At 40.0% G+C, this 26196-nt stretch overlaps 2 protein-coding genes and 2 long non-coding RNA genes across 12 annotated transcripts in view; 2 read left to right on the top strand and 2 right to left on the bottom strand.

The window, feature by feature from the left end:
• Window positions 1-219: 219 nt before the first annotated feature.
• Window positions 220-1294, top strand: LOC105673162 (39 kDa FK506-binding nuclear protein-like). The gene is made up of 3 exons (XM_012368595.2): window positions 220-658; window positions 732-900; window positions 1083-1294. The coding sequence occupies exons 1-3, from the start codon at window positions 224-226 to the stop codon at window positions 1181-1183; spliced, it is 705 nt and encodes a 234-aa protein (XP_012224018.1). The 5' UTR covers window positions 220-223; the 3' UTR covers window positions 1184-1294.
• LOC137000531 (uncharacterized) lies at window positions 812-2126 on the bottom strand. The gene is made up of 2 exons (XR_010890790.1): window positions 2005-2126; window positions 812-1485 (listed from the first exon to the last, which is right to left on the bottom strand). It is a non-coding gene; the product is annotated as an uncharacterized lncRNA (long non-coding RNA).
• LOC105673161 (uncharacterized) overlaps window positions 2116-26196 on the top strand; it is a 47980-nt gene continuing 23899 nt past the window's right edge. For 2 of the 9 annotated variants that reach the window (XM_067357346.1, XM_067357348.1), the window contains exons 1-6: window positions 2120-2556; window positions 5915-6409; window positions 11737-11898; window positions 12959-13478; window positions 14711-17329; window positions 22775-23330. In XM_067357346.1, the coding sequence (XP_067213447.1) occupies window positions 6163-6409; window positions 11737-11898; window positions 12959-13478; window positions 14711-17329; window positions 22775-23330 (4104 nt within the window). In that variant the 5' untranslated portion in view covers window positions 2120-2556; window positions 5915-6162. Of the gene's footprint in view, window positions 2557-5914; window positions 6410-11736; window positions 11899-12958; window positions 13479-14710; window positions 17330-22774; window positions 23331-26196 lie in introns of all 9 variants that reach the window. The other 7 variants (XM_067357350.1, XM_067357349.1, XM_067357345.1 and 4 more) reach the window with 6 other exon arrangements.
• On the bottom strand, window positions 11192-22778 carry LOC137000528 (uncharacterized). The gene is made up of 3 exons (XR_010890788.1): window positions 22441-22778; window positions 12940-13443; window positions 11192-11892 (listed from the first exon to the last, which is right to left on the bottom strand). It is a non-coding gene; the product is annotated as an uncharacterized lncRNA (long non-coding RNA).

The raw sequence follows: 26196 nt of genomic DNA, 5'->3' as shown, positions 1-26196 counted from the left end.
AAATTAAATGCCAATAATAAACATATACCATTAATTGATGATTTTATAAGAATGCAAATTAAAACAAGATATAAGGTTTATAATGAAGTTAATGCATACATGCACTTTAAAAAATGTAATCCGACTTCAATTGACTGAATTTGATTGTATATGATTGATTTCATTGTGCTTGTATTCAATCTGATTCAATTGCATCACCATAAATGATGACAAAGCATAGGCTATGTTTATGTTTACACTGTTATCGTCGTTTTTAATTCTGTCGCATATTTGTACCGTTGGCGACGGAGATTGGGACTCTCTAAAACTACCTGTAACGATTATAACTGCCAAAAATGTTCACGGACATGTTTTACATAATATAGAATTTTTTTATGAGGATTGTGCACAACCACGACGTCGTCTTCTCGAACATTCGCACTGGATAAAGCAAGCGTATCGCAGCAATGATTACAATGATGTTGTTCCAAGACGCTATCGATCTCAAAATAAGCTCGACGATAATAGATCCTATCACTCATCAATAAGGAACGAGGAGGACGAGAATGAAGATGAGGAAGAAGAGGAAGAGGAGGACGAGGGTGATGAGGAGAACAAGATCAATGATGAGACCGTCGACGACGAAACTGACGAGCAAGAGGAAAATGAGGAAGAAACGGTGAACGAGGAACCCAGCGAGATCTACGATTACGGTTAGTTTTGAAGGACGAAACTCTCGCCGCATTTTTCAGGTCGCAGCACCCGCTAGGAGTGGCTCCAGGAATCGTGAATTGAGATCTGGCTATGTGCTACGTGGCAGTAAAGTTAGTGAATGCGACAGACAGAAAGTAGTAAGGATTAGATCGGCTACTGAGGAGTGCGAGGATGAATCGACGGAACCGTCGCAATATTATGAATACGGTGAGAATACGTCGAGAGAAGAAGAAGAACACCTGATATCCTGATATTATATAACGATCAAAAAAGATTGCTCAGCGATACAGCGATAAATATATTATGTGTTCAGTTTTAGCAATCATTTCAATTTTTACCAAGCTTCACTGATTTTTCTAATCTTACATTACTATTAAAAATGTTTTCAGAAACCGAAGTGAAAAATATTGCTTCTCAAGATGGCAACAAATGTCGAGTAGCGTTTTTTGCAAAGATATTTGGTGTGAGTTTTTTAATTTTGTTTCTCTAAAAGTTTCAAAATATGAAGAGTAATCAAGAATATCCAGTATATTTTATAAATAAAAAAATTAAGCGATTAATTGTGCAATGTAACACTATAATAATAAATTTTGTCTATGAATCTGTCGTTTAAATTATTCGTACAGTGCTGTGTATTGCGTATGTATTACGTATTTTTAGATACTTATCTAAGGTAAAAAAATAGGAAATAAAAATACTACACATGCTCGATGATCGATGGCTTCGATAATCTTGAAATTCGGCTTGGGCAATTGCGAGAATCCAGATGAATGACATGAGTATATAACGGACCTGAAATCAATTTCTTTTTTCCAGCCAGGTCACCGACACCGAATGCGAACGTCAGATCACATTCATGGCCGCGAGGTCAAATTCTCTGTACGAGCATTTTTAGCTATCGCCGCAGGGTATCAGGTGGCGAATGATCGATTGACCAAGTACATCTTTCTCTCCAAAACGCTCGCGAATAATATCAAAAGAAATTAGATAAGATCGATTATTAATCAGTTAACAAAGCGCTATTAAATTTTATTAGAAATATTTTAGAAATTTTTTTCTTTTTGTTCAATAAATTTAATATCTGTGCATACGAAAAAATAAAAAAAAAATTATTTTAATAGAAAAAATGATATCTTTTACAATGCTTATCTCTTAAATATCCGTCCACTGAGGCATTTATCTTATATTTGTTTATATTACGCTTATATTGCGACAAAGTCGAAAGATTTATCTTCGAGACGTGATCGAACAGGATCAATCGATGCTCCGCATTCGATAGTACGATCGATGATACCAGATGGCATCTCTTACCACGTGTGGCGCTACATAGGTGGGGTGGGGATAGGCCGGCGTGGCTGCCGTGTACCGCGGTCTGCGGGCGAAAGCAGCGCATTTCATTGCAGTATTTACCCCTCGGTGCTTAAAGCCGTTAACTTGTTGTAGCGTGTCGGGTGCGGTCTTGAGAGCTCGTGTGGCGTCACGTCGTTTTACTGTGAAACAACATGGAGCACACAAAGTAAACACGAATGTGCGTGAGAAGAAAGCTCGATCGACAGTCCAGCTCTTCGCGCCGTTTCGCGTGCACGATCGAACCTGTGGATCGACAGTGAGTGCGCCATGTTCGCGCGTCGCGGCACGTCACCGGTTTGACGACGTCGCTCAGTTGGTGCGGCGAGAAGAAGTGCGGTCGATTGTGTATGTGTGTGTTGTGTACGTATGTCGCTTTGTGGTGATGCCGACGTGTGGTATGACATGTGAGTGCGGTTCGACACAACACGGATGAAGCTGTAACGTTTGCAATACGGAAAACACATGCGGATTCATCAGCACGCGGTTATGGCATCGTGGAATATACGCTAACAGGTAGATAAACTCGTTGCCGCGCCGCCGCACTCGAAACTTTCTTTGAGTACGCGATGTAGCCTTTTCTTGATCCTCTTCTGTCATGCGCTACTACTATTCGTTTCCCTTCCTCTCACGCGTACAATTGCGTGCATTAATGGTCTGACGCGTCCGCATTCACAAGCGTTTGCGATACACGATCACCGATTCTTTTTATTCTCTGCGAGCATGAAACAATATTGAATCGATTAATTGGCGTTTAATGGCTAACTTTAAGTGCTTGATTCAAATTTTTGAATATAATCTAACCTGGTCAAACTTCGTACAAAGCACCAATATATTATAGTAGATGCAAATTTAAATAATTATTCGATTCTTATTAGACTCAATTTTTGTGGATTTTTATGGTCCCTAAATTTCAATTTGACATCAAAATTTTGAAATTTAAGAGAATACTATTTTTATAAATAACAAAATACAATTTATTGTATTCTAAAAATTTTTAATTTAAGTTACATTTCAATTAGTTGTTAAATTTCAACAACCACTTTTGTATTTAATTATATTTTTATTTTCTATTCTTGAATGGCAATGTTTACATTTTAATTGTCAAACTAAAATTCCTTAGAACTTTTTGAAAATATTCACGATTCGGAATTCGAATATTTTGACTGCAGATTTTAATTCAACACTTTAAAAAACTTGGAATCGTTACATAAATTTAATTGTTTTTAAATATAAATCATTTTTTATAATAAAGCATTTTTATTTCTTAACAGTTAAAGGATTAAATATTACAGAAGTTCAACTATTGAATATACCAAGTACACCGGATACCATTAATACACCTGATTGTACACACATTTGCGTTCTTTCTCGCTCTTTCCTTGAACACTCACACACACCATGCAGTGTAGGATTGTGTCTGTTTACGCGAACGTTCTGCCTATCTCTCTTCCTTCTCTCTGTTACGGTATCTCCAGATAACAGTTCCTCTCTCTTCTTCTCTCTCTGTACTTCTTTGCCGTTTTATTTCTCTTCACGGTCGTTTTGCTTTGCTGTCCCTTCATGTTGTGAGATCGCCATGAGAACCACGATATAGTGGATGAGAAACTCTTTCTAGTTTTTAAATTTTTAGAGTATTAGAGCGTCTTAGATGTGTAAAAAAATGGAGTCATAAATTCTCAAGTTTTACTTGTCATACTTTTATACTTTTAGTAATTGAAATACTTTCTTAAGTTCTCACAAAATTCCAGGCATCTAAGAAATTAAGAAATTCTCAAGGAATTGTTAAAATGTCTTTTCGATAATATCTTGCGTTTATTTTGCGATGAATCAAATAGCCGTCTCTGCGTTTTTTTTCAGTATTTTTCCAAATCTAATATCTGTAATTTGAAAGGCTCTTTATTTTTCTTTCTGATTTTATGAGCAGAAAACATTAAAAAGTTTACACAGATAATTAGCAAATACTTAAAATCTTTTCTAATCAAAGACGCTGAACTTTATTTTAGGGAAATTTGAAAACGGCGAAAATAACAGAATTCTTAGCGAACAATTCTGTAGATATTCTAAAAAAAACTTTTTGGCATTAAGCAGTTAAAATCTCTTGCCTTTATTCGCCGTGTATAAGAGTGTTACGTGAAGTGAAAGTGTCCGCGTGTAGTCAGACGTGCATTGTAAAACACACGGTGATGTATAACGTACAATCCCATCCGTGTGAGTAGAAAAGGAGAGTACGAGAGTGCGCATGCAATTCGAACTAGTCGCGACAACTTGTCCGCGATTACATTTTTTGCAGCGACGCGGTTTATCGCCGGGAGTGGTGCACAAGAGATCGAATGTCCGATCGATATACCACGCTCTATTGCATCTTCCAGCTTGCAATGTCGCGCATGATTAGTGAAGTATTAATTAGTTGGCTAGTGCTTCAAAGGATTAAAGGCAAAATCCATTAATTGAGGAATCGACGGCTTAAAATAAATTCTGCGACACGATATGACGCATTATCCATCTATTTTTGCGATAAAAATATAATGACGTAGTTTGCGACATACGTTTGCACATTAATCAGTCACGCGATCTTTATTCCGATTTCTGTCAGCGAACAATTTTCCGATCCTCTTTTGCGATCGCAACTATATAACTTTCTACGCTTTTGAAATAATTCCCCAAGGAGCATTTTGTGAATGAGATGATAACGATTATCTCGACGAGGAGTGCATTCAACGATTACACAAATGGATTTTTTCTTCGTTGCACTTTTCACTTGCATATGAAAACGTAAGAAATAATGGAAGCAATTGTTATTACCATTGAAAAAAATGCGAGCCGGAATTTAATATTAAACGCACTAATTTTTAATTTTACATATTTTTACAAATTGAAGTTTGATATTTAATTAATAGTCTTTTCTAGCAAAATTTTTCTTTGATCATTCTTTTTGCACTTTTGAATTCTTCCATCTATTGCATTCCGCGATGATTTATTCGGAAAGAACATCAGGAGCGGATCGTATGCGTTGGCCTTAAACGATGCGGTCTGTCTGCCGAAGAAAATACGACGGTAATAAAATTTCTGCTGCTCGCGAAATCCCGCGAGGAGAACGGGGGAATAACGGAGTGAAGGAGGAAAGGGAAGAGAAGGGCGACGACCCGAGCCAATCTTTATCCAATTACAAGAATGTAACTCCCTCCTGCATAAGGATTCTCCCTTGCCGTTGTGTGTCATGTAAATCCGCGACTCACGGTAATATTTAACGCCCGCCGTAGCTACACACGCTCGTTAAAGCGGTATACCTATGGCGGGGAATGCAGGCAGATATCTCTTTTCCATCTCTCGCGAGCGCGCGAGTACTCGCTCGGGGTATTCGCGATCCCACCCGGCCGATGACTCGCGGACGGGTTCCATCGCGGATTCCTTCTCTTCCCGCCTGTATCCCCGAGAATTCCAGCCGGGGAAAGTTTGAGGGTCTCCGAAAGTTCAAGGAAGTCGAGGATTTAGAATGCGCGGAGGTCTTGACGTTCAAGAGGATCTTAAATCTTATACGTTTTAGATCTTACAGATCTTGAGATCTCAAATCTTGAAGATTTAAAAGTCCAGAAGTATGAGAAGAAAGATGTGAGATCCAAGAGAAATGCACACTCTCTGAAATGTGAATTCTCAGAAAATTTTTGTTGAAAATATCTTTACGCGCGAGGATTTTATTTTATGATTCGATTTTGTGTATCAATTTGCCTTTTAATTTTTTTCAGCACTTTTTTCTAAATTGAATATTCGAAACTCGAGTGACTCTTTTAATTCTTTCTTTTACGCGATAATTAAGAATAATTAATTCTGTAAAACCCTTCATAACACTAATCGAGTCACATTTGCATTTCAGTTGCTCTCAGTTGCTCTCAGTACGCCCGAGTTCGCGTGCGACGGGGAGAGGGTTCACCGTTTAGATTTGGATCTGGCCGAAATCACATCGAATCGGACGCGGTCGGACCGTCCTCTCCTCGGCCGGAAAGACACGGTGCGGCTTCCGGTGAATTCAGGGTGGAGGGATATGAGGGAGAGGAGACGGAAAGGGGGTTCACAGTTTGCCGGCGCAGCTAACAAACATCGGCGAGGAATCGTCATCGTCACATGACAACGATGAGCGGGAGCGATTCGAGTGCGACGGCGACGCTGACAGCGACGGCGAGGGTCGCCGTCGTTACCGCGGCGTCCCCCGTCGCCGACGAAGAGGAGGAAGATCCGGCGGCCTTAACCCTGGACTCCACCGACATGGATCTGGTGAACGGACCGAATCCCTGGCTTCCGGCCTACGGCTTCCAGCTACAACACCATTCGCATTTCCAGCCAACGCATTTGGAGGATTTACGGGCTAATGGTTCGTACGTTATTGCTCTCACTTTCTCTTTCGTTCTCTCTCGTTCTCTCTCTTTCTCTCCTCTGCCCTCACCTTTCTCTTTGTTTTTTTTCTTTATACTTACACGTTGTCTCTTCACGCTCTTTTAATCGCGTCCAACATTCTAGCATACTAGAATTATTTGTTTTAATCATTCAGCTATTAAGAAGCAACATATTAACAATATATATTCTAATTGTTATTTGATTGACATTGATTTACACAATTTGGAATTCTAAAATTCGGAGCATTATTTTTTAAATTATATTCGTAGCTTGTAATAAATTGTACTAATTATTTAATTTGATAAGCACAGAGATAATCTCTTCGAAAATCTTGAAAATAATTTGTGTTTCTTTTTCTCCGAATCGTGTGAGAATTTCCGGTCTGAGAGCGGGGGAAAATAAGAGCCCGGGATACTATTAAATTGCTCCTCAACGCAAATCTAAGCGCGATTATGGTGATCTGGGTCGTCGTTCACAGCGTGTCACGCTAAACGATTGACCCTTTCGATCCGAAATTGCGTTCTTGTAGCTTGGGAAAGGAAATGTTTTATGATATTTAACAGGCGCCAAAAAGATTTATATTAATATTGAGAATTCTATGCTTGTTGCATATAATTAATTATTTATTATATATATATTGATCAATATGAGTTTCTAATTATTGACGTATTAAAATTGCATATCTAAAATTTTTTATAATATTTATCACATAGATATTTTTAGAAATTTATTATATCGTGATTGTCATTCAGATTATTATTTAATTTTAATTTATTACATTATTCAATTGATTTGATTTTAGTTGAAATTGTTATCAACAATAACAAATTCACGACGATTCAAAAATACATAGTCTCCAGTTGGATTGTAAAATACATTCTCATTTTTCTCTTCCAAAAAGAAAAGCGAAAATTTTATCAATGTTAAAATTTCTTGTTATGTAAATTTACATTAACTCTTGGTTTTGTTTAAAATTATAAATAATTTCTGTCATGTTTGAATTTAATGGAGTGCATCTTCTGGCGGACGACATATCGCGAATGTCTTTTAATTAACGATAAATTACGATTAAGTCAGCGGCGCATTTACGGAAGTTCGAAGACGCACATTTTACTAGCTTGCATCTTTTTTTCAATCAGCATCTCTCGCCCATGTTTCAGGTAGAAAGCAGCGAGCGGCATTAAGGCCGACCATTAAAGAGCGATCTGTATGCAAAGCTACATACGTTGTTTTCTAACCGCTGGAAATCGCGGTAATAATATCAGCCTCGCCGCCGATATCTAGAGCGTAATAGATGGAGGCGGTGGTTCCAGAAAAGGGGGGAGGGACTTTGCAAAGTCGTTGGGAGAAGTGAAGCAATTTCCCAGTCTGATATAATACGCGATTACGATGTCAACTGATTATCCTCGATCAAGACTCGATCTTTAAAATCGTGATCGCGACAAGTCGCTCGAAAACGCGCCTATCAATCGACAACGATGTTCGAAAATGAGTCTCTGGATTCTTCCTGGAGTCTCTGGAGTCTCTGGAAATGTTTATATATTCCTCAACTTGCTACATTTTTTTCCAGTCACATTCTTAATTTTCTGGGTTACGTGGATTAACGTAAGTTAATTAGCAAAAGCGAGCAACTAACGAAAGCTGCGCGAAGTAAGAAGTGGAGAGTGAGTAACGGGGATCGTTCGAGTATAACTGCGTGAGAAAAGTTATCCGCGCTCTGTTTAGTCTATCATTCGTGCTTCGAAAGACTACGTTAGAATGAAGAAAGTCTTACATCTCAGATAGAAGTTAAGATATACAGCATTGTTGAAATTAGAGTGTATATTATAAAATGTTATCAAATGAAAATCGTATACTCCACTACGTAGAACATATCGCGCTTTCAATCTCAACGCAATTATTGCTTTTTTTCTTATTATTTTAGAATTGTTAGGTAAAATTAAATAACTTCTAGCCTTTACTACGATTTCCGTAAGAAAGAATTTTGGAAGGTGTTAAACATTTGTGTCGAGCGTAAAGATTATCCCTTTAGCCCGAAAGGCTTCGCCATTCTGACTCTTGCTTATGCATCACAGCTATCGTTGGAAGGTCTCTGGAAAGATGCTAGACCGGCCGATTATTTTTATGTAAGACGCGCGTCGGTTTATTCTTGTCCGTTACTCACGGAACGGCAACAGGCAGGCGACTGCTGCAACAGGTGGCTTCGCCATGATGTTGTATAATGATGCGTGCCTCCGCACTCGTGCAAGACAAATTGCGTTTCAGCGGCCTGAGACGACCCGCTCTTGTAAAAGTTATGAGGCGCTTCAATTTAAAAGGACATATTGATACCTACACTTTTTTTCTCATTCTGGACATTTAATGGCATTAATGCTATTTAACTAATTTAATCTAAAATTAATCTAGTATTAATATAATTTAAACAACATGCAAATAAAAATTGATAAGGCATTCGAAACTTATGAGAAATATTCCACTGTATGTAGTTCCACTGTATTAGTGGCAATAATCGAATATCACATTCGCTAATGAATCACCAAACTTGTCAAATTTAATTAAATTAATTGAATTCAATTAAATCAATTTTTCACGATTTGATTTGAATCAAAATCTAAGTTAAAGTAATAGGCAAACGCAATTTTCTACGCGCATATAATATTTATCATTGAATGTACTTTTTCTGACGATTCAAGGTGTGGCGGAAATCAGGTGCATTTACACGCACACAAGCGCATCCTGGCGCTATTCCAACAAAAACCGGCTCTATAATTATTAGGATTAAATCGATCGGTCGGTTGATTTAGAGTGTGCCGATCAGATGATTCGTGCTTTTAGCTGTTGTTTCTCGCTATTTCTTGTATTTTGATCAATATTTGTGATTTTATCAAGATTACCGACGCGAAACTCAAGACGTGGCAATTGTTACATAATTAATATATTCGCGATCGCGAATTATATCTGCAAGTCTCATTACAAGTATTCGTCTATGAATAATATGATTATAAGGGCATAATTTCAATTATATCGGTAGAAATTTATAGAATAGTAACTTAAATCCTATTAATATGATTTTAAATTTTCTAGTTTTGATTTCAAATTTTACCATTTTTAATATGATATAACGTTTTAATTATAATAATAATAATCATGAAAATGCAAATCTATTTATTGTGGTTTTTTTATGACATAGAAAACGAAGTTGCATGTACAAATCAATCACAACATGTGTGCCAGTCTATCATGAAAGTTGAGCGTTGTCGTAACATATTGTATGGACACACAACATGATGAATGCTTTATACTTTCGCTTAAATATTTGCGGGTTAGAAATCTTAAGCTAAGTCTAAACAAGTTTTTTAAACCAGAAATTTTAAATATTTATGATGCTGTGTCTGTGTAGTGCGAATGCGCAAATGTGATAAAACATCGAGATAATATATCAAAGAAATTTTCTCCGGTTATTCCGACTCTTCTCGCTTCGTTCATTAACTCTCACGCTAACTCGCAAGCGGATCGCCGCGCTTTGCCGCGATCGCGTTCGAGCATTTACTCGACACAAGATGTGCAAAGTTTATTTCGATAGCGTTATCGTCGCCCACTCGTGGAAAGTTACGTACAGTCTTACTAGAAAAAATCTCAGTCTCAATGCGCATTTTGTTTGATTATTATTTCCTTGTTTTACAGCGATCGCCTCTTTTTTATCCGCGCGATAAGCTTTCTCGCGTGTATATTTTTCTTGAGAAATCGGCGTAAGGAAAGGTAACGGAAGTATATAGATTTGCTTTGCTTCGAACTTTTTAATCTTTTAGGTGTCAACAACTGATACATACGCTATTTGGAAATTGATTATCAATGTTAAAGACGCATATATATGTTGTTTTAAAAAAAAAGTATTTTTTATCTATAGAATTTTTGCAACACTTAATAGTTAAAGGATTAGTCGCGAATTTGGGCATAATATCAGCGTTGGGAAAATGGCACATGAGCATGTTACAGCCGCTGTATTATGCATCCATTTCGATAAGATGAAAGGATCAGATAGCGTTTGACTTTTCCACGTGAGAAAACGAGCGGTCGCTTGTGGTTAGAGTGCATGCATCGAATGCATTTCTAGCGCTGCGCCGTGCAGCTATGCAACATCCCGTTCCCAGCCCGATGTCTAACTGTTCACTCCATCATTCATCGTGCTATGATAGAGACGAGAATACATGGATACTTACGTTTCAACTGCTTTACGCCGGAAAGCAGCTAATCAGCGATTATTAATTCATTGCATCTGTAATAAAATTTATCGTGGTATCTTTTTTTATTGTTAGATAAAATTATTCTATTGCAAAATTAAATTAAACCAGCCATTATTAGTATTATTTGAAAGAATGTGACAAATAAAAAATGTCATTTAATTTAATTTTAGCTAAATATATTGCTAATTAAGTTTAGCAAATATTTTCTTAATTAATATGTTGTTGAGTAGATTTTCTCAAACGGGCATTGCTATTGTATTTCATTAAATTGTATCAATATTTAATGTGAAAATTCCAAAAGATAAGATGTATTAAAATTCTAAGAAAAACTAGACTTTGTATGCCAAAGGAAATGACTCGCGCGCAGACAGAGTGTATACATACAATTTATCCCAAAATTCCTGAAACCGGTTGTGGCCGACAATGAATGCTTACACAAGAGGTGGACGAACCTTCCTAGTTACGTTATGTTCCAACGTAATAATGGTCATGTTGATAACGAATGAGTCACGACCTCTCGTTAAGAATTTCTTTTATTCGTTCGCTTCTGTTACACTTTCGACGATGAAATGACAAGACATGAATGATGAGTATATATTACACGCTTCGGTGAACATGAATTCTATCAATATGAAATAACAAAATTATGCACGCAAAAAATATGTGCAATTATAGATATAGTATGAATAGACAGTGTGTCATCGCTCAGTTGACGCCAGCAAATAATGGAAATGAGACAGAAGAGGAAGTGCACGGGCATTCTCTTCATCTCTTCGAGCATGCGCACATTGTTTTTTAATTGATTTGATAATAGACATAGTATGAATATCAAATTCAAATATATTATATCCATGTATATTTCGTACATTTGTATATTCACTGACGACACGCTTTTCTATTGAGAGAAGTGGGCAATGCTCCGTCTATTCATACTATGTCTATGTGTGCAACATGTGAAACCTATAAATATAACAATTATGTATTAAGATGAATAGAAATATTAGATTTTTATTTGAAACTTGAATGAACCGAAATGTTTTTTTTTTTTTTTTTTTTTTAGATACAGTATTAGTACAGCACGTGGATTTTTTGGAAACAATTTTGGAAGAAACATCCGACGATCTTCAAAGCGACTCCGAACGCAGTGGAACGACGTATTGGTTGGGATCCGATTCGGAAACTGAGAGTGTGATTCACATCAGATCGAAACAGAGATCTGCAGGTGAGAATTTTAACTTCTTTAACATAAATATATAATATGTAATTATAAGCATGATTGTTTGATTACTGTGCGTTGAAGACGATTTTGTGAAATTCCGTGTTTCTCGCCCAAAGCGACAACCGCGAGAATTGGATATTGTTTACGCGCAATTCTACTTTCTCTTTTCTCTCAATGACCTAATCATATTTGTGAAGCTAGCGATTTTCAATTGCAACTTTTTGCTAAATTATTGAAGTATTAAAATTTGAAATGGATTATTAAATTAAACATTTAAATAACATACTAAAACCGATATTCTATCTTCAAAAAAATATAAGAATGGAATGAGGTATAATTTTTAATTTTTGATCGTTATTTACATAGTTATGTAGTTTAAATTCAGCAAAAAAATTGATGAATTAAAGCTCAATAGTATTTTATCCACGTACTTTCAAACACGCCTAGAAATACGCAACTATTGTAACACACAACTGCACGTGGTTGCCGTGTTGCAGGAGCATGCACTTTCTCTCTTTGTAACGAACGATCGGAAAAGTCGGAAATGTCTGCAAGATACAGATAAAATCAATGCTAAAAATAGATGAATAGATAAATCTCAAAGAAATTGTTTCCGTATATTACATGACTTGACACAATCGCATCTAAGTTACGCAAAAAATCACGATGCTTGGATCGATAATCGATCACACGTTGCACGCGACGGTCATGATAACCCGCGGCGGAATGTAGCACCGTAAGCGCTACTTCCGGTTGCATGAATCGCGGCTTCCTGACGGACGGGGATAATGCATATGGAACGCATGTGGCGACCATCAGATTGAATCACTTCCGTTACTCGATTTTACAAAGTAGGTCATTAAAGCGTCGAACTCCTCTTTCATTTATCCAAGTGAGAATTCGTGGAATTAAAAAGCAACATGTGGTGTGGATTTTGTGTGAAGTAGGTTTAGGTTACGCGCGCGCACACTCACTCGTCTCGCTTTTACTCTTTCGAATCGTCGCGTGCCCCTCGTAATTATCATCATCATTATTATTACTTACATCGTCTCGATTCTGGTAGACGAGCGGCTGGACGGCAGCGGTAGCGAATGCAACTCGGTGGTGCCGAAGAAACGACGTCGTCGCGATCACCACGGCGCTGACTATCATCACCATCATCATCAGGTGACGAGCTACGACGAGTACCCGGCGTCACCGAGATCCTCCCGGTCCACCGGGTCCTCTCGGTCGAGCTCGTTGCTGCAGTTCGAATCCTTGGAGAGGACCTGCGCCACCCTATCGCCGTCGAGCTACAGCTATGACTCCTTGGAATACTCAAATCGATCGAACGCCTCGCATCCGGAGAACGACTCACCCGACAGTCTGGAGCAGGATTACGACAGATTGCTGCCGAACGGTTTCGCCGGCACTATGGTCGACCATTTTCCACGGATCAGGCCGTACCGCAGCTTTGAGAGCCTGGACACGTGTCAGAAGGACGAAGGCTTCGGTCAAGTGGCTATGCCGAATGGTTTCGCGCCTTTGTTTCTGAAGAGAGGTGCTGATCTGTCGAATATCAGGAAAAACAATCAGCATGTGAGGTAAGTCGTGCACTTTTTACATACAGGATTTTTGTGTTTGAATGAATATTGAATAAAAAATTTTGAATGAAAGAAAACTTATTTGAATCTTCGAAGATATTATTGAAATTTGTTTCAGTCAAAATTATTTTTATATTTGAATAATTGTTTAAATAAAAATTATGATTGGATAACAAAGTAATACGAATAACTTTTTGAATGTTAAATTTTAATATTCTAGTATATTTTACATTCTATTCGAGCAATCTTTCCGTTTATATGTACAACGGTAATGCAATTAATCCGTGTCTACCTGCGTTGCAATTCCAACAGAAGCCATAGGGGCTTTTATTTGTTATTTTTGGCATGGGCGCACACGCGTACATCGTTTAACACCCGCCTATTTTTACATGCGTTACTAAAATAGAGATACATGGCTATTGTAATCATTCATTATTTCTCGAATTACCAGTTTGCGAGGATCATTGGTAAGTGCATACCAATTGTCCCCTTTATCGAGCAAATATTTATTACATATCAGTTTTATTACTTATCTAATCCTTCTTTTTTACTTCCATAAAATAAAATTTAAACTTTTCTTTTTATACTACGTAAAATGTTAAAAATTGAAAATTAATTAAAAATTTATTAATTTAAAATTAATATTGATTTTAAGTTATTTATTTATGAAAAGATTGATAAATAGTTTTATAATGATTTTTTTATAATGATTTTAAATGATTGAGAGTGCAGTGGATTTTTTCTCCGCTCCAGTTTAAGAATGAAAGGGTTAAACAGTTTATATGTGCGTTTGTGCAAAGAAGCCGGGTGTCGAGTGCTCAGGTTTTCTTGGCAACGCACGCCGTCGACGTGCCTCTCGCGTGATGATCGTTTTACGGCCGAGCTAAATGCAATCACGACCTTGAGGAAGACCACCTTGACTTTATTGCTGATATTATAAACGTTAGGAAATGCGTTATCGAATTGTCATATCATTGCTACGACGTATGCATGAGAAAACCGTCCTTTAAGAATATAGTTTAAATTTTAATCTATTATTTAAAATATAAAATATAAAATTTTTTAAATAAAGCGTTTAAACAATTAAAAATTTTGAACTGGAATTTATACTAAATATATTTTATTATTTGTGTTGGTTGTATAGAAAAAGAAATAATAAAATAAAATCTTGCACACACATAACACGTGCGTGCTATTTGTATATTTCGATTGTGTTCGTTTTTACGAAACAGAGACTTCTGGCACGAGGAGCGAGAATACGTGGACGATGATGAAGACGACGAAGACGATTTCGAAGCGTATGAGCGCGTCGGGATAAACGATTCCCGATTAACGACGAGCGATTTCGAGGATCAGCTGCTGCTGTACGGCGAGTCCGGCAAGTACGCGACGTCTTTGGACTACCGAAACACGATCGATCTGCGAGAGATCGGCGTGGAGACGAAGCGGGATACTCTTTTGGAGCTGAAATCCGGCCAGAAAACAGCCAGGTTAAATATAGCTGGCGGTGGCAACGCAGAGCATCATCATCATCATCACCATCATCAGCATTCGCAACAGCAGCAGCAGCAGCAGCAGCAGCAGCAGCAGCAGCAGCAACAGTACGATCAACACGATCACCATCACCACCACCACCACCGCCATCGCCGCCGCCAACAGCAGCACCAAGGGTGGAGCCACGAGGAGCACTTTAATTTTAGATTCACGGACAAGTCGCAGAGCGCGCCCAGTCTGCTCGGTAGTGTCAAGCAGTCTGCACGTAGCGACGATTTGGACTCGCCACCAGGTCGTCTACGCACTTCGCGAACTACCTCCTACGTGTCGACGTCGTCCCTTTTCGAGAACTATACGCGGGTGGCCAGTGTGCCGGTAGACTTGAATCTCTGCGGCGTCGTCGCCACGTGCGACGACGAGATGAACGGCCACGAAATGGCGGACGAAACCGCGATGCCCGACGATGAGACCGCTGTGACCCCGAAGAAGAACCCGCGAGACGAGGATGCCGAGAACCCGGAGGAGAACGACGAGGCGCAAATGAAAGTCGCGTTGACCAGTTCGGTCAGAACGCAGCCGGCGCAGAGTGTGATCATGGACGGCGACCTGGCGAATCGTAAGGAGAAGAATGAAGAACGAACGAAGGTCGAGTGCGCGGATCTTTACTGTGAGAAGCAGCAGGCGCTCGGTGATAAAACACCGACGAAAACGTCGACGGTGAAGACGCAGGATCACGCCAACTGTGTACTAGACATAGCGATGATGACGGAGAACGATCTCGACGAGGCAATTCGGCAATTTAAGCGAGAAGTGGAGGAGGCGGCCGTTTCTGAAATGGCAAGCGCCGCCATTTTGGCGATGGAGTCGATCCAGCGGACGCCGTCCGGTCGGCTGAGGAATCGGTGGGTGAAGAATAACGCCAGCTACGAGCTAGCACAGCAGCTCGAGGTGGACGAGCGGAATTTCCAGAGGAAGTTTAAGGACGAGAATCACGACAATGCTGAGACTTGTGGACGGAAACGCGTGCTGAACAACGCCAGCTACGAGCTGGCACAGCAGTGCGATTATATCAAATCATTGCAGAGCTCACGATCGGCGTTCCACCGGATGGATGCCTGCGACGAGCTGGAAGAAAACGCATCCGGGCGCTCCTCAGCGCTGAGAATTGCCGAAGCGATTCGTCAGACGGACTCCGATACGAACATCAGCGAGGATTTGTATACTCGGTCAATTGAGCGGCGGCAGGACGACTCACTCTTCGGTCAGATAAAAAAAAACTCGGATCCATTTTCAGTCTGTGGCGATGCTAGCAAGCTGAGCCCGCGACTGCTAGATGACGAAGTAGATTATCCCTGCTTGGAAACCAAACCCATAGAAGTGTCCTGCTTGAAGAATAAAGTCGTTCTCCATGAAAAACCGGCCCAGTTTGAAAGTGTCCTTGAAAATTTTGCGGTGTCTTCCAACGTCGACAAAGGATCTTGCGACAAGCGCGAGGAAGAGCCTGAAAATGCGTGCAAGAAGAGTTTCATCGGTGAGTTTTATCCGGAAAGAACAGTGCAGCTTTCTCCGAAGGACGAGAGTAAGGAGGGAGAGTGGAAGGAAAATTTGGAGAACGCGTCGTTAAACGAGGACCCCGAGGAGCGTTCTCGCAGCTCTAGCACCAGCGGTCGTCTGTGGAGAGTCGTGATCGAGAAGCAGGCGAAGAAAAAGGAGCAGGAAGAAGAGGAGGAGAAGAAGAGAGACGGGATGGAAATGGTGGAGAAGAAGGAGAAGGGACACAATGTCCGCGGTGTTGGTTACGACTCCCCACCCAGCGACTCCCCGCATTCACTCGTTAAACGCAGTAGTGGGAAGTCTGTGCTAGCTGTGGCGGCAGTTGATACGAATCACCATCACGACGAACGTCAGGGCGACGAACGTCAGCGCGCGTTGAACATAAACAGGGAACACGCGAGCGTTGCGATCGCGAAACGTCCGTCGTTTCCGAGGAAGAAGGAACCGTACGCCGTGTCATCCTCGACCTCTCTGTCATCGTCTTCCTCCACTGCCACCATGAAGAGCGAGGAGAGGAAAAAGGGCGGTCTGGGCGGCTTCCTGCAGAGATTCTCCAGACTCAGGTTCAGCGGTAGAACCAAGGTGCCGCGCTCGGAGGCGCAGAAGAAGGTCGTCGTCGAGACGACGACGACGAGAATGCAGGAGGAACATCAACAGTCAACCAAGAAGAAGGAGCCGGACTATATCATTATACCGCTGCATCCGCCTGAGGAGGAGAGGAGACGCCAGCAGGAGGTCGTTACTCTCGAGGAGGCTGCCAGGAGGAACAATGTGGACATTCAGAGAAGCGCCTCCAGTGTCAGGTACGTCGCAAAATCCAATGAAGCATGTATGGAAATGTTCCATACTTTTAGTAACGTTGGCCGGTATTTTAAATTATTCAAAGAATATTGCTCGTGGTGATTGCAACAATAAATTTATGTAGTATTATAATATTGATATGATGTAATATTTATTATTTATCCAATAATCGGAAGTTACAGTATCTCATTATATTATAATTTTAATTGTTATTTTTTTCCGTCTTTTCTTCTTTTATGCAATATTTTTTTAATAAGTAAAATAACGACACATATCTTCTTAACGGAACTACCGCTACTATTTGTTCGGAGCTGAGATACTCGAAAGCAACAAGTTGTCGGTTGCGCGCGTCGTATGGCAGTGCATAAATACGAAGGAGAGAAGATCTCTGTGAATAACTCATCAAGTGTTAACAAGAGCTTTACAGCCATTTGCATTATCGATGATGCATTCTCACATGGCGCGCGATTATCGGTCATGTATGTGATATACTATGATTCGTAATGAAATTTTTCGAATATATGCTCTGTCGAGACCTGACTGATTTTCTGCGTTATTTACAAATATTAATTATTAATCCTTCTCCGTTATTAAGTATTCGAAACAATCTGGTCTTACACATCTTCATATAAATTCCATTACTGTCATAATTTTTCACCTAATTGATGTATTCATTTATTGCCAAAAGTTCCCTTTAGATAAATATTTAAAATAATATTTTCTTGTAGTTTTATATAATTTTTCACTGCTGCTTCGTTGCTTTACGCTATTTGCTTCGACAAATCGCTTCCACTTTCATTTCGTCCCACACCGATACCGACACTGTCCGTTCTCTGTTTGCCTGTCGCAATCGCTCGCGTCGACGCGTTCGTTTCCTCTTTCTCTCGACGACGACGACGACGACGACATGTCTGTGTTTAGCCAGTCTGCAAGTTTAATTTCATTCTAATCAGGCTTTGCACTCGCTCGATTGATGTAATTTTACTCTCTTACGAGAGTTTGCCTTCCCGTCAAACACCGACTGCGACACCCGCATCATTTTATTCTCTTGTCTACTCATAATCACCACACTGCTGGCCCGCTTCCCGTTGCAGCGCGATGGCACCCAGTTCGGTTCTCTTAATTGAATTTTACTCTCGCCCCGCGTCTTGCTGCGTCATTCCCGCGTAATGCGACCTAATTGCATTTTATAACTCGTCCCGTCCTACAGCCTTCCCTCCATCATCTTCGCTTAACTTTTATTCCATATTCCTCGCCTCTCGAGTCTCCTCTCCGACGAATCTCGCTTCTGTGACCGCATTTTTATGTAGGAAATAGAGAAGTTTTTCGAAAATTGAAGTAGTTTGACAAATTAATTTAATTGAATTTAACATATAAATAATCGAGAGATTTTCTTTCTTTATTCGAAATAATAATTAAAATTATAATTTTTCTCTCGCAATGCGATCGTACGTATTTTTATTAGCCCGCACCGCCTTTTCCACGAATCAACGTTGCTCTTCTGGGAATGCCATATCTGATCCTCCACCTCTCATTCTCGTTTGCCTTTGACAAACATTTGCTTTATCGCAGAAGATTTAGATTTCGCCGAAGTGGCGTCTTTCGCTTCGATACGTGCCGCATGGAAAAAGTTCCATCGAGAAAAGATGGAAGAGAGCGGCTTCTGTACACGATTTTGCATACGTAATAGTTTCGCGTTGTGTTTTTGCCGGATGGCGCATCGAATAAATCTCTGATTCTGCAAAATATACGTGAATCGCATATTTAAGCAGTGAATTTAATGTCAAACGTTTAATTTATTTACCTAAGTCATGGCAATTCTTCGCAAAATGTTTTTCCTTTATAAATAATAAATATTATAAATTATAAATTAATAATTATTCATTATTTACACAGATTGTATAGGTTTTACTTTCAGTTTTCAGAATTTGATTTTCTCGCTCTTACGTAATTTATATTTTTTCCCTCTTTCTCGTCAAAGGATTATTCTATTTATAGCACGTAGATTTTCGGCGGCTGCGTTTCTCGGTTTGTTTAATGAGACGCTAAACAGAACGCAGTCGATATCCCACGCCCATTCTCGCGCCTGTTCGCGTTTAGGGGCGATGAATCATCATTGCAAGCTGTGAGATATAATTTAAGAAGCCGCCGCTATTCCGCGCAAAAGCTTTTTGCAAATGGAACTGGTGTCTGAGAGTCGAGCTCTTCTCCGGGCAAAGATCCGGTATAATTGGACTTGGAATTATGCAAGGGTATAAAATCTCAAAGTTCAACATCAGAAAACGTAATGCACCAGCATCCGGCAATTTAATAATTGAAACACTTTGTAATTATAAAAATACTTGTTTTCTTATTTTTAACTTTATGCGCATCGTGCATTCAGAATCGAAAGCGAATTTTTATTGCTCTCTGGATAAAAATAATGACAAATTGTGAAAGAAATAAAGCTAGGTTGAACCAAAAGTTATTTGAAAACGATTAGTTTATTTGCAATTGAGTAATGAAAATGGCAAATGCTTTGCGCCAACTTTAATATCTCGACTTGGTGCGACGGCGAACTCGAGACTCGCTCGCTCATGCATACCATAGTTAAATATACACCTTGCACACGTGTGTAGGTGTAATGCCGGTCAGAGAGAACCATCTTATTAATCTTATTCCATTCCGGTTCAAGTCCGGAAGTCGCGTTTGAAAGCGGGTTCAACGTCACATTCTAAGAGCTCTGATCGCGAGATTTGCGTTCCTCTTCAGCTTTGTGCTTTCCTCGTCATCATCGCTCAAGGGGACTAACAGCTTTTCAGCTTCGTTTTTTATTTGTGCCTATATTTTTTTATCCGCTTATTTTTGCTTCTCTTTTTATTCCGTCTTAAAAATGCAACAAATGCGTCCATTTAGCCGGCTTTTTAATGACAGCGCAATTAAGTTCGCTCCCGCGCTCATTCCACGCGGCTTCTCCAGCCGCTCCGTTGTCATCAGGGCGAGTTATTACGTCGTATCGCAAGGCCGTGTTGAGTTGATCTTGCATGGATTAAATCCGTCAAAGCGGACAGAATGTGCATTATTGCAAAAATTATTTCAAAACATCAAATTTTTTATATATATATTAGCACCAATATTATTTAATATAAACAATTTTAATATAAATATTAATTTATAAATAGCTAAGCTCATTTTTTTATATTTTACCTTATCAAATATCGTAAATATTAAAACTCTATTAGCTAAGTGTTGATTTCTATCGAAATCGGCAAAATACGCAGATTTTTGAAACCTCGAAAACGCTCGTTGTTTTTATGGTTAGTCATAATACTAAGTTTAGAGGCCGATGATTCTTCATCGCGTCGAGGGCAGTGTTTATGAACATGATCTCACGCTACACGGCGATAATAAAACCGGATCGCGTATGCCACAGCGCGTCGTCGAGTCACGTGCGCAAGTCGAAGAGTGGCTTCCGCATCGAAATCCTATTAATGCTTCGCAAATAGGCACAGCTACTTCATAACTGCGACTCTTAGCAAGTCTTGATAGTAATTTGTAAGTGTCTTTAAAATGTTTTGCGAAAATTCCCGGTATACACATGCATACAAGAGTGAGCCGTCTCTTGAGTTAATTTGAAAAAATCTGAAAACTTGAAACCGATTAAAGTATCCGCTGGTTCAAAGAAAAGCTACCGTTGCAAAGTTTGCTCTTAATACCATACAATAATATTAATTAGACAGGAATAATACGAGTGTTAGCACATGAATAAAAGATACATAAAAATATATAAAAAATACTTACAAGCAATAACATTACTCAGTATAGTGTTTATTTTATCACATAATCGACAGAGACACGCTCTATATGTTGTACGTACTTTGTAATCGGAAAAATATTTGATGAAATCTAATTTACATGTAATAACAACTCGTTAAGCAAACTTGTAATTGAGTCATCGTTTTGCCACCGAACATTTTAGACGAACTTGACGCTGATTATTCTGTAATCGCATAACTCGCGGTCAAAGATCATCGCCTGTAACAGATTACAGCTCCATAACAGATCACACAGCTTCATGTTTATTCGCAATATAACGAGGTTTTGTCAGGAGCTCGGAATAATAGCTCGCTGTATTCTAACTTCTCTTATCGGGAACTACGCTCATGGCGGATAGAAAGTCTTATTAATGACTGTCCTCTTCGCCGGGGATAGTCATGCCTTTATCTATAAACCCCATTCGACCACTACGCGGAAACTCGATAAAGTAACCACTGTCTGTCGCGAATCGAGACACGATGCGAGATCGGAAAGCGAAAGTCGGCATAATCTTGCGCGAATATTTTGATAATCCTAGAAATGTTTGTTTATAGTTAACGTATCAAGTTGTTGTTAATCTTTATGTGAATATTTTTTAGATATAAATATAGTTTTTAGATGTATAATCAAGAGGCGAAGAAAATAAGAGTACTCTATGCGTACAAAATTATAAGCATATCGGTTAAAAATCGACACTTTTTTAATTCTCTTCAAAATAAAGTCTCGCCTGAAAAATTGTATTCTACATTCTTTATTTATTTTTATTTTTATGCGAGCAATTATCCTGTCCACGATTTTTGTTCGGTAATAAAAAAAAAGCGCAACCCTTCAATGCCGCTCAATGTTCGCTATCGAAAATCGATGACGTCACGCGACAGCGTAAAACGCCACTTCAACACCACTTTTCAATTACCGCATCACAATAGCGTCGCCGCGTGTTCTCAAACAAAAACCGTGTGTTCTCATTTGGTACCGTTAATCTGGCCTTTGACAGAAACACGACAGTAACGTGACTTGCTTTCAATGTAGTTCAATGATAATGTCCATCAATGTAATGAAGCAATTATCTTTTATGAACCACAGCAAATTTTATAAGGCAAAATAAGAAATATGTTTAACGAATTAGCGAACGAATATCATCATAAATAAAATAAAAGATGAGCTTTCATATTTATGTGCTATAAATATGAAATGAGGCAAAGCGCAAAATGTGCCGCTCGCACCATCAAAACTTGCAGACTCTAATTACGATCAATTGTCATTGATCAACTGCACAACATTAGCCTAGCGATATTCAGGGTCAAATCAATGTTCAAACCTTAAAACTATCCTAATGCAATCCGTCGATATCCAATTATCCAGCGCAACGTCGTCCAACGTGCGCGCGACACGCTGTGTAAAGCCAGTTGCGTTTGCCAGCGGGTTTCGATCGCCACCGACATCGCACGTTCACCATCTTCCACCCTTCCGCTCTTGGAATGAACGATGTCGTGGTCGTGGTGCGGCGAAATTCCCAATCAGCAGTTCGTACCAGATTAAATGAAGTTTATCTCGGAAATTGATCTTGCCCGATAATTAATTTTCTTTAATTACCAAGCGATTCGACCGCAGTCGACCAGCATTCTGAAGAGGACGTCTGTTTGTTGTTGCAGCAGCAACGGGAGGGCGCCAGTGTCCAGCAAACCACCCCTGCCGCCTCAACCGCCACGCGTCGCCGCTTTGGGTACGTCGACGCGAGCCTCAGCGTCGGCGTCGGCGTCGACGGCAGCAGCGGTGTCGCGCCGACGCGCCGCCACGGATCTCGGTAACCCGGCGGCGATCGAGATGGCGAAAGCGCGCGCGATGTACACCGTAGGCCCGGAGCGCCCGATCGGCCTGCTGGAGACCGATCTCGACGAGGCGGTGTACGACGCCACGAGTACGCGCGCCGCCGCCGGTGGTCCGCCGACCACCGCTGCCGCCGCAACCACCGCGGCTGGCGGTAAGAAGACCCGCAGCCTGCTCGATCTCAACCACACCTCGGCGGCGGCGCCGCGGCCGCGGCCCGAGCACGCCCTCCACGTACCCCAGTCGCCCGTCGGCGCTTCGCACAGGACACCCCTCCGTGACGACGACGACGTCGCGTCCGTCGCAACGTCCGCTATCCACCAGCGGCCGCACAAGTCCATGGAGTTCCTCCTCGACAAGGAGAACCTGCACTTCGTCAAGGTAACAACGCTCTTTCCATTACTTTGTACATTGGCTCGCGGCCTTTCGCGCGACGTGCCCACTATCTGCCATTCGATGATGGCTCGCCGCAAATATCACGCGCGAAATTTGCAGAATTTCAGATCGATCATGCGAAACGGCTCCTCGGCGAGGTCAATTCGAGCGAGTCACTCTGCTTACATCTGATCGCGTTCGGCCAAGTTGAGGAGAATCTAAGCGTTTAGACCTCAAGGTGTCATTTGAGTGTCAAGTCAGTTAAAATCGAACGAAACATCGCACTTTTTTCTAGACTCTACGAAATGGAAGGTCGAGTCGGGTATTTTATACTTTGCGCGAATGCTTTGACAAGAAATAAAATGATTGTACTGCAAATTTCTCCTTCAGATTCAGGATGATTGAAAGAAAGATTCATGAATTCGCGTTTTATTGGGACATGTCGATTAGAATTTTTTTAAATCAAAAGATTAGAAACTTTTCATGCAGAGTGCAATCGCAAGAATTAATTGAGAGTATTTCGCAGCAGGCACGAACAATCTGCCACTAATTGACACAATTTTGATCGACGTGTTAATTAATCTACGCGCTACGTGTTCTTTGCTCCATCCTCATGTTAGGAATTAGCGTTCATTTAATTAATGCGTGCGTCGCATGCAAATTGTCAATGTCATCCAATAACCTCGCTATATTGGCTTAACCGATACAATTTCCATTCTAATGTAATATTAATTGCATGTCCGAAAAAGTACATTTTAATACGGTTATATTATCATTTTGATAAATAATAAAATGCTCGCCATAAATTAAATTAGAAAAAAAAAATTTCTTTCTGCGCAAAATTGCACAAATCGATTTCTGAAAGCGAAAAAATAAGTGATCTTTGAGCGGATTTATGGCAAGGATTTAAGAGCAAATTACTGTAACTGCATTCTGCAGACCATCCGTTCTCAACTATCGATTGTACAAGTCTCTTGAGAGTCTGTCGATAGAACACAGCTGACCGCAAGAATCTCCCATAACATACAGATTAGCTAAATTTTGTCGGATGAACTCGTCTTAGTGACGGAGCGACTGATTGTCGACGATACAACCGTCGATTCTACTACTTCCTCTCTCGACTTGTCGCCTAAGTGTATCGCGGCGAGGATCGATAGAGGCTCCTTCCGCGACGAGGTGCGACGACGAGTGTTGTAGAATCTCTTCCGCATTGGCGTAATTTCCCATAGACTCCTTCCGGGCTTTTTCAAGAACGATTTTGAATCAGAGAAATGTTACAGAAACTATATTCAGTTGTTAAATATTCTCGAATTTTTCGAATGCATCGAGTTTTTATTTATTGAGAAAAATCTCGAATTTTTTACGAGTCTTTTTTTACTCGATCAATTAAAAAAAAAAAATCTTTTATATAGAAAATCTTAATATATCAGCGTGTAAACTTTAACAGGTCTTACATCGAGTATTATTTTCTAAATTGGAGTAATTTATTTAGGAATTCCTATAGGAATAACATAATGTGGTGACATTTACATCAACGATCAAATATTTTTCACTGTTTATTGAATTTTGATTGAGAAAAAGTTTTGATTCTTCTGAAAGCATTACCATGTCTGAGAGAGTTTTTGTTAGAAATTTTCGTACGATACAATACAATTTTATGAAGTTTGTACATTGTGTGTTTTCACAATGTCACGAAGCTATCGCGAACAACTAGCATGAGAACTTACCGGATGAAGCTCCCCTTCCCTTCTTCTTTCTCTTTGTTCGTCCTGCTTTCTCCCTAATGATGTTTCTCACGATGGCGGCTCTGTTACACGTTTGCGAATGATAGAGGCATCGATCCTACTGCGCACATTGCACACGTGATATAATTATTGCCGCGGCAGCTTTGTCCCGGTCTCGAGGATGGTCGTGTTGTGCAATCGGCTCGGTCCAGAGAATTGATTTTCCGTTTTTTTTCCGTCAACCACGCGATGGGTAAACTTTGACATTACACTAAGTAATTGATTGACCGCATTTTAATATTAACAGAGACATACGCAACATGTGTAAATGTTTTAAAAAATTCGTATTTAAATTCTCAAATTCGTGTGTGATACGCAAGTGACGTGACATTCTATTCCATTAGAAAAAAATATTTGATTTTTTAAATCGTTGAGAAACGTTCTCTTATTCTTGTTTCTCTATTTTTGAACGACATCAACTTCTTAAATAATTTCTATTTTCGCACTGTGGCGCTGATCTCGGACTTTTGGAACGCCGTGTATGTGATCTAGTCGAGCGAGGAAGGTGGCTTTAATAAGCGTCGATGCGGATATGGGGTTACGCTTCACGGGACGGTCTCTGCTTGGTGAACGGCGCATCGTGAGATCAGTCACATTGATCAACTCGTTCTATTTGTGCCTTTCAAGACACGCGTAATGAGGATCGTTGACCCTGCACTTTGGTTCACGTTCTTTCTTTTCACGCGTCCACACATTTCGATCGGTTCGCTTAGCACTAGATGGTTCATTCTACGTTTCTATAGCCGAGCTATCCGACATTATTACAGTTGACAAGCTATACATTATTCTATGCGTCTTACTCTTGTTGCGAAAAGAAATTGCAAGTGTGAACTGGTCGCGATTGAGACTATTTCTCGTTTCAACACACGTGCAAGAACTTTAAGAGAAAAAGCGTGGAAAAAGGCAAGCGAAATTAGGATTTTCGAGAGGTCTCTTTAAGTTTTGCAGCAACGTCATGTAAAAACTCGTGCTCTCTCGTGGCGTGCAGAAAATTTCTAATACAACGACCTCTTTTGCAAAGTAGCTGCTGCTTGCTCGCTCCTCGAAGAATCGGAAAATTATATTGCACGCTCGTGCATACTTTCTGT

Source organism: Linepithema humile, chromosome 6, assembly GCF_040581485.1.
Source record: "Linepithema humile isolate Giens D197 chromosome 6, Lhum_UNIL_v1.0, whole genome shotgun sequence".
NCBI classification, from domain to species: Eukaryota; Metazoa; Arthropoda; class Insecta; order Hymenoptera; family Formicidae; genus Linepithema; species Linepithema humile.
The sequence above is the reverse complement of the archived record's forward strand: the minus strand, read 5'-3'. Positions and strand labels throughout refer to the sequence as shown.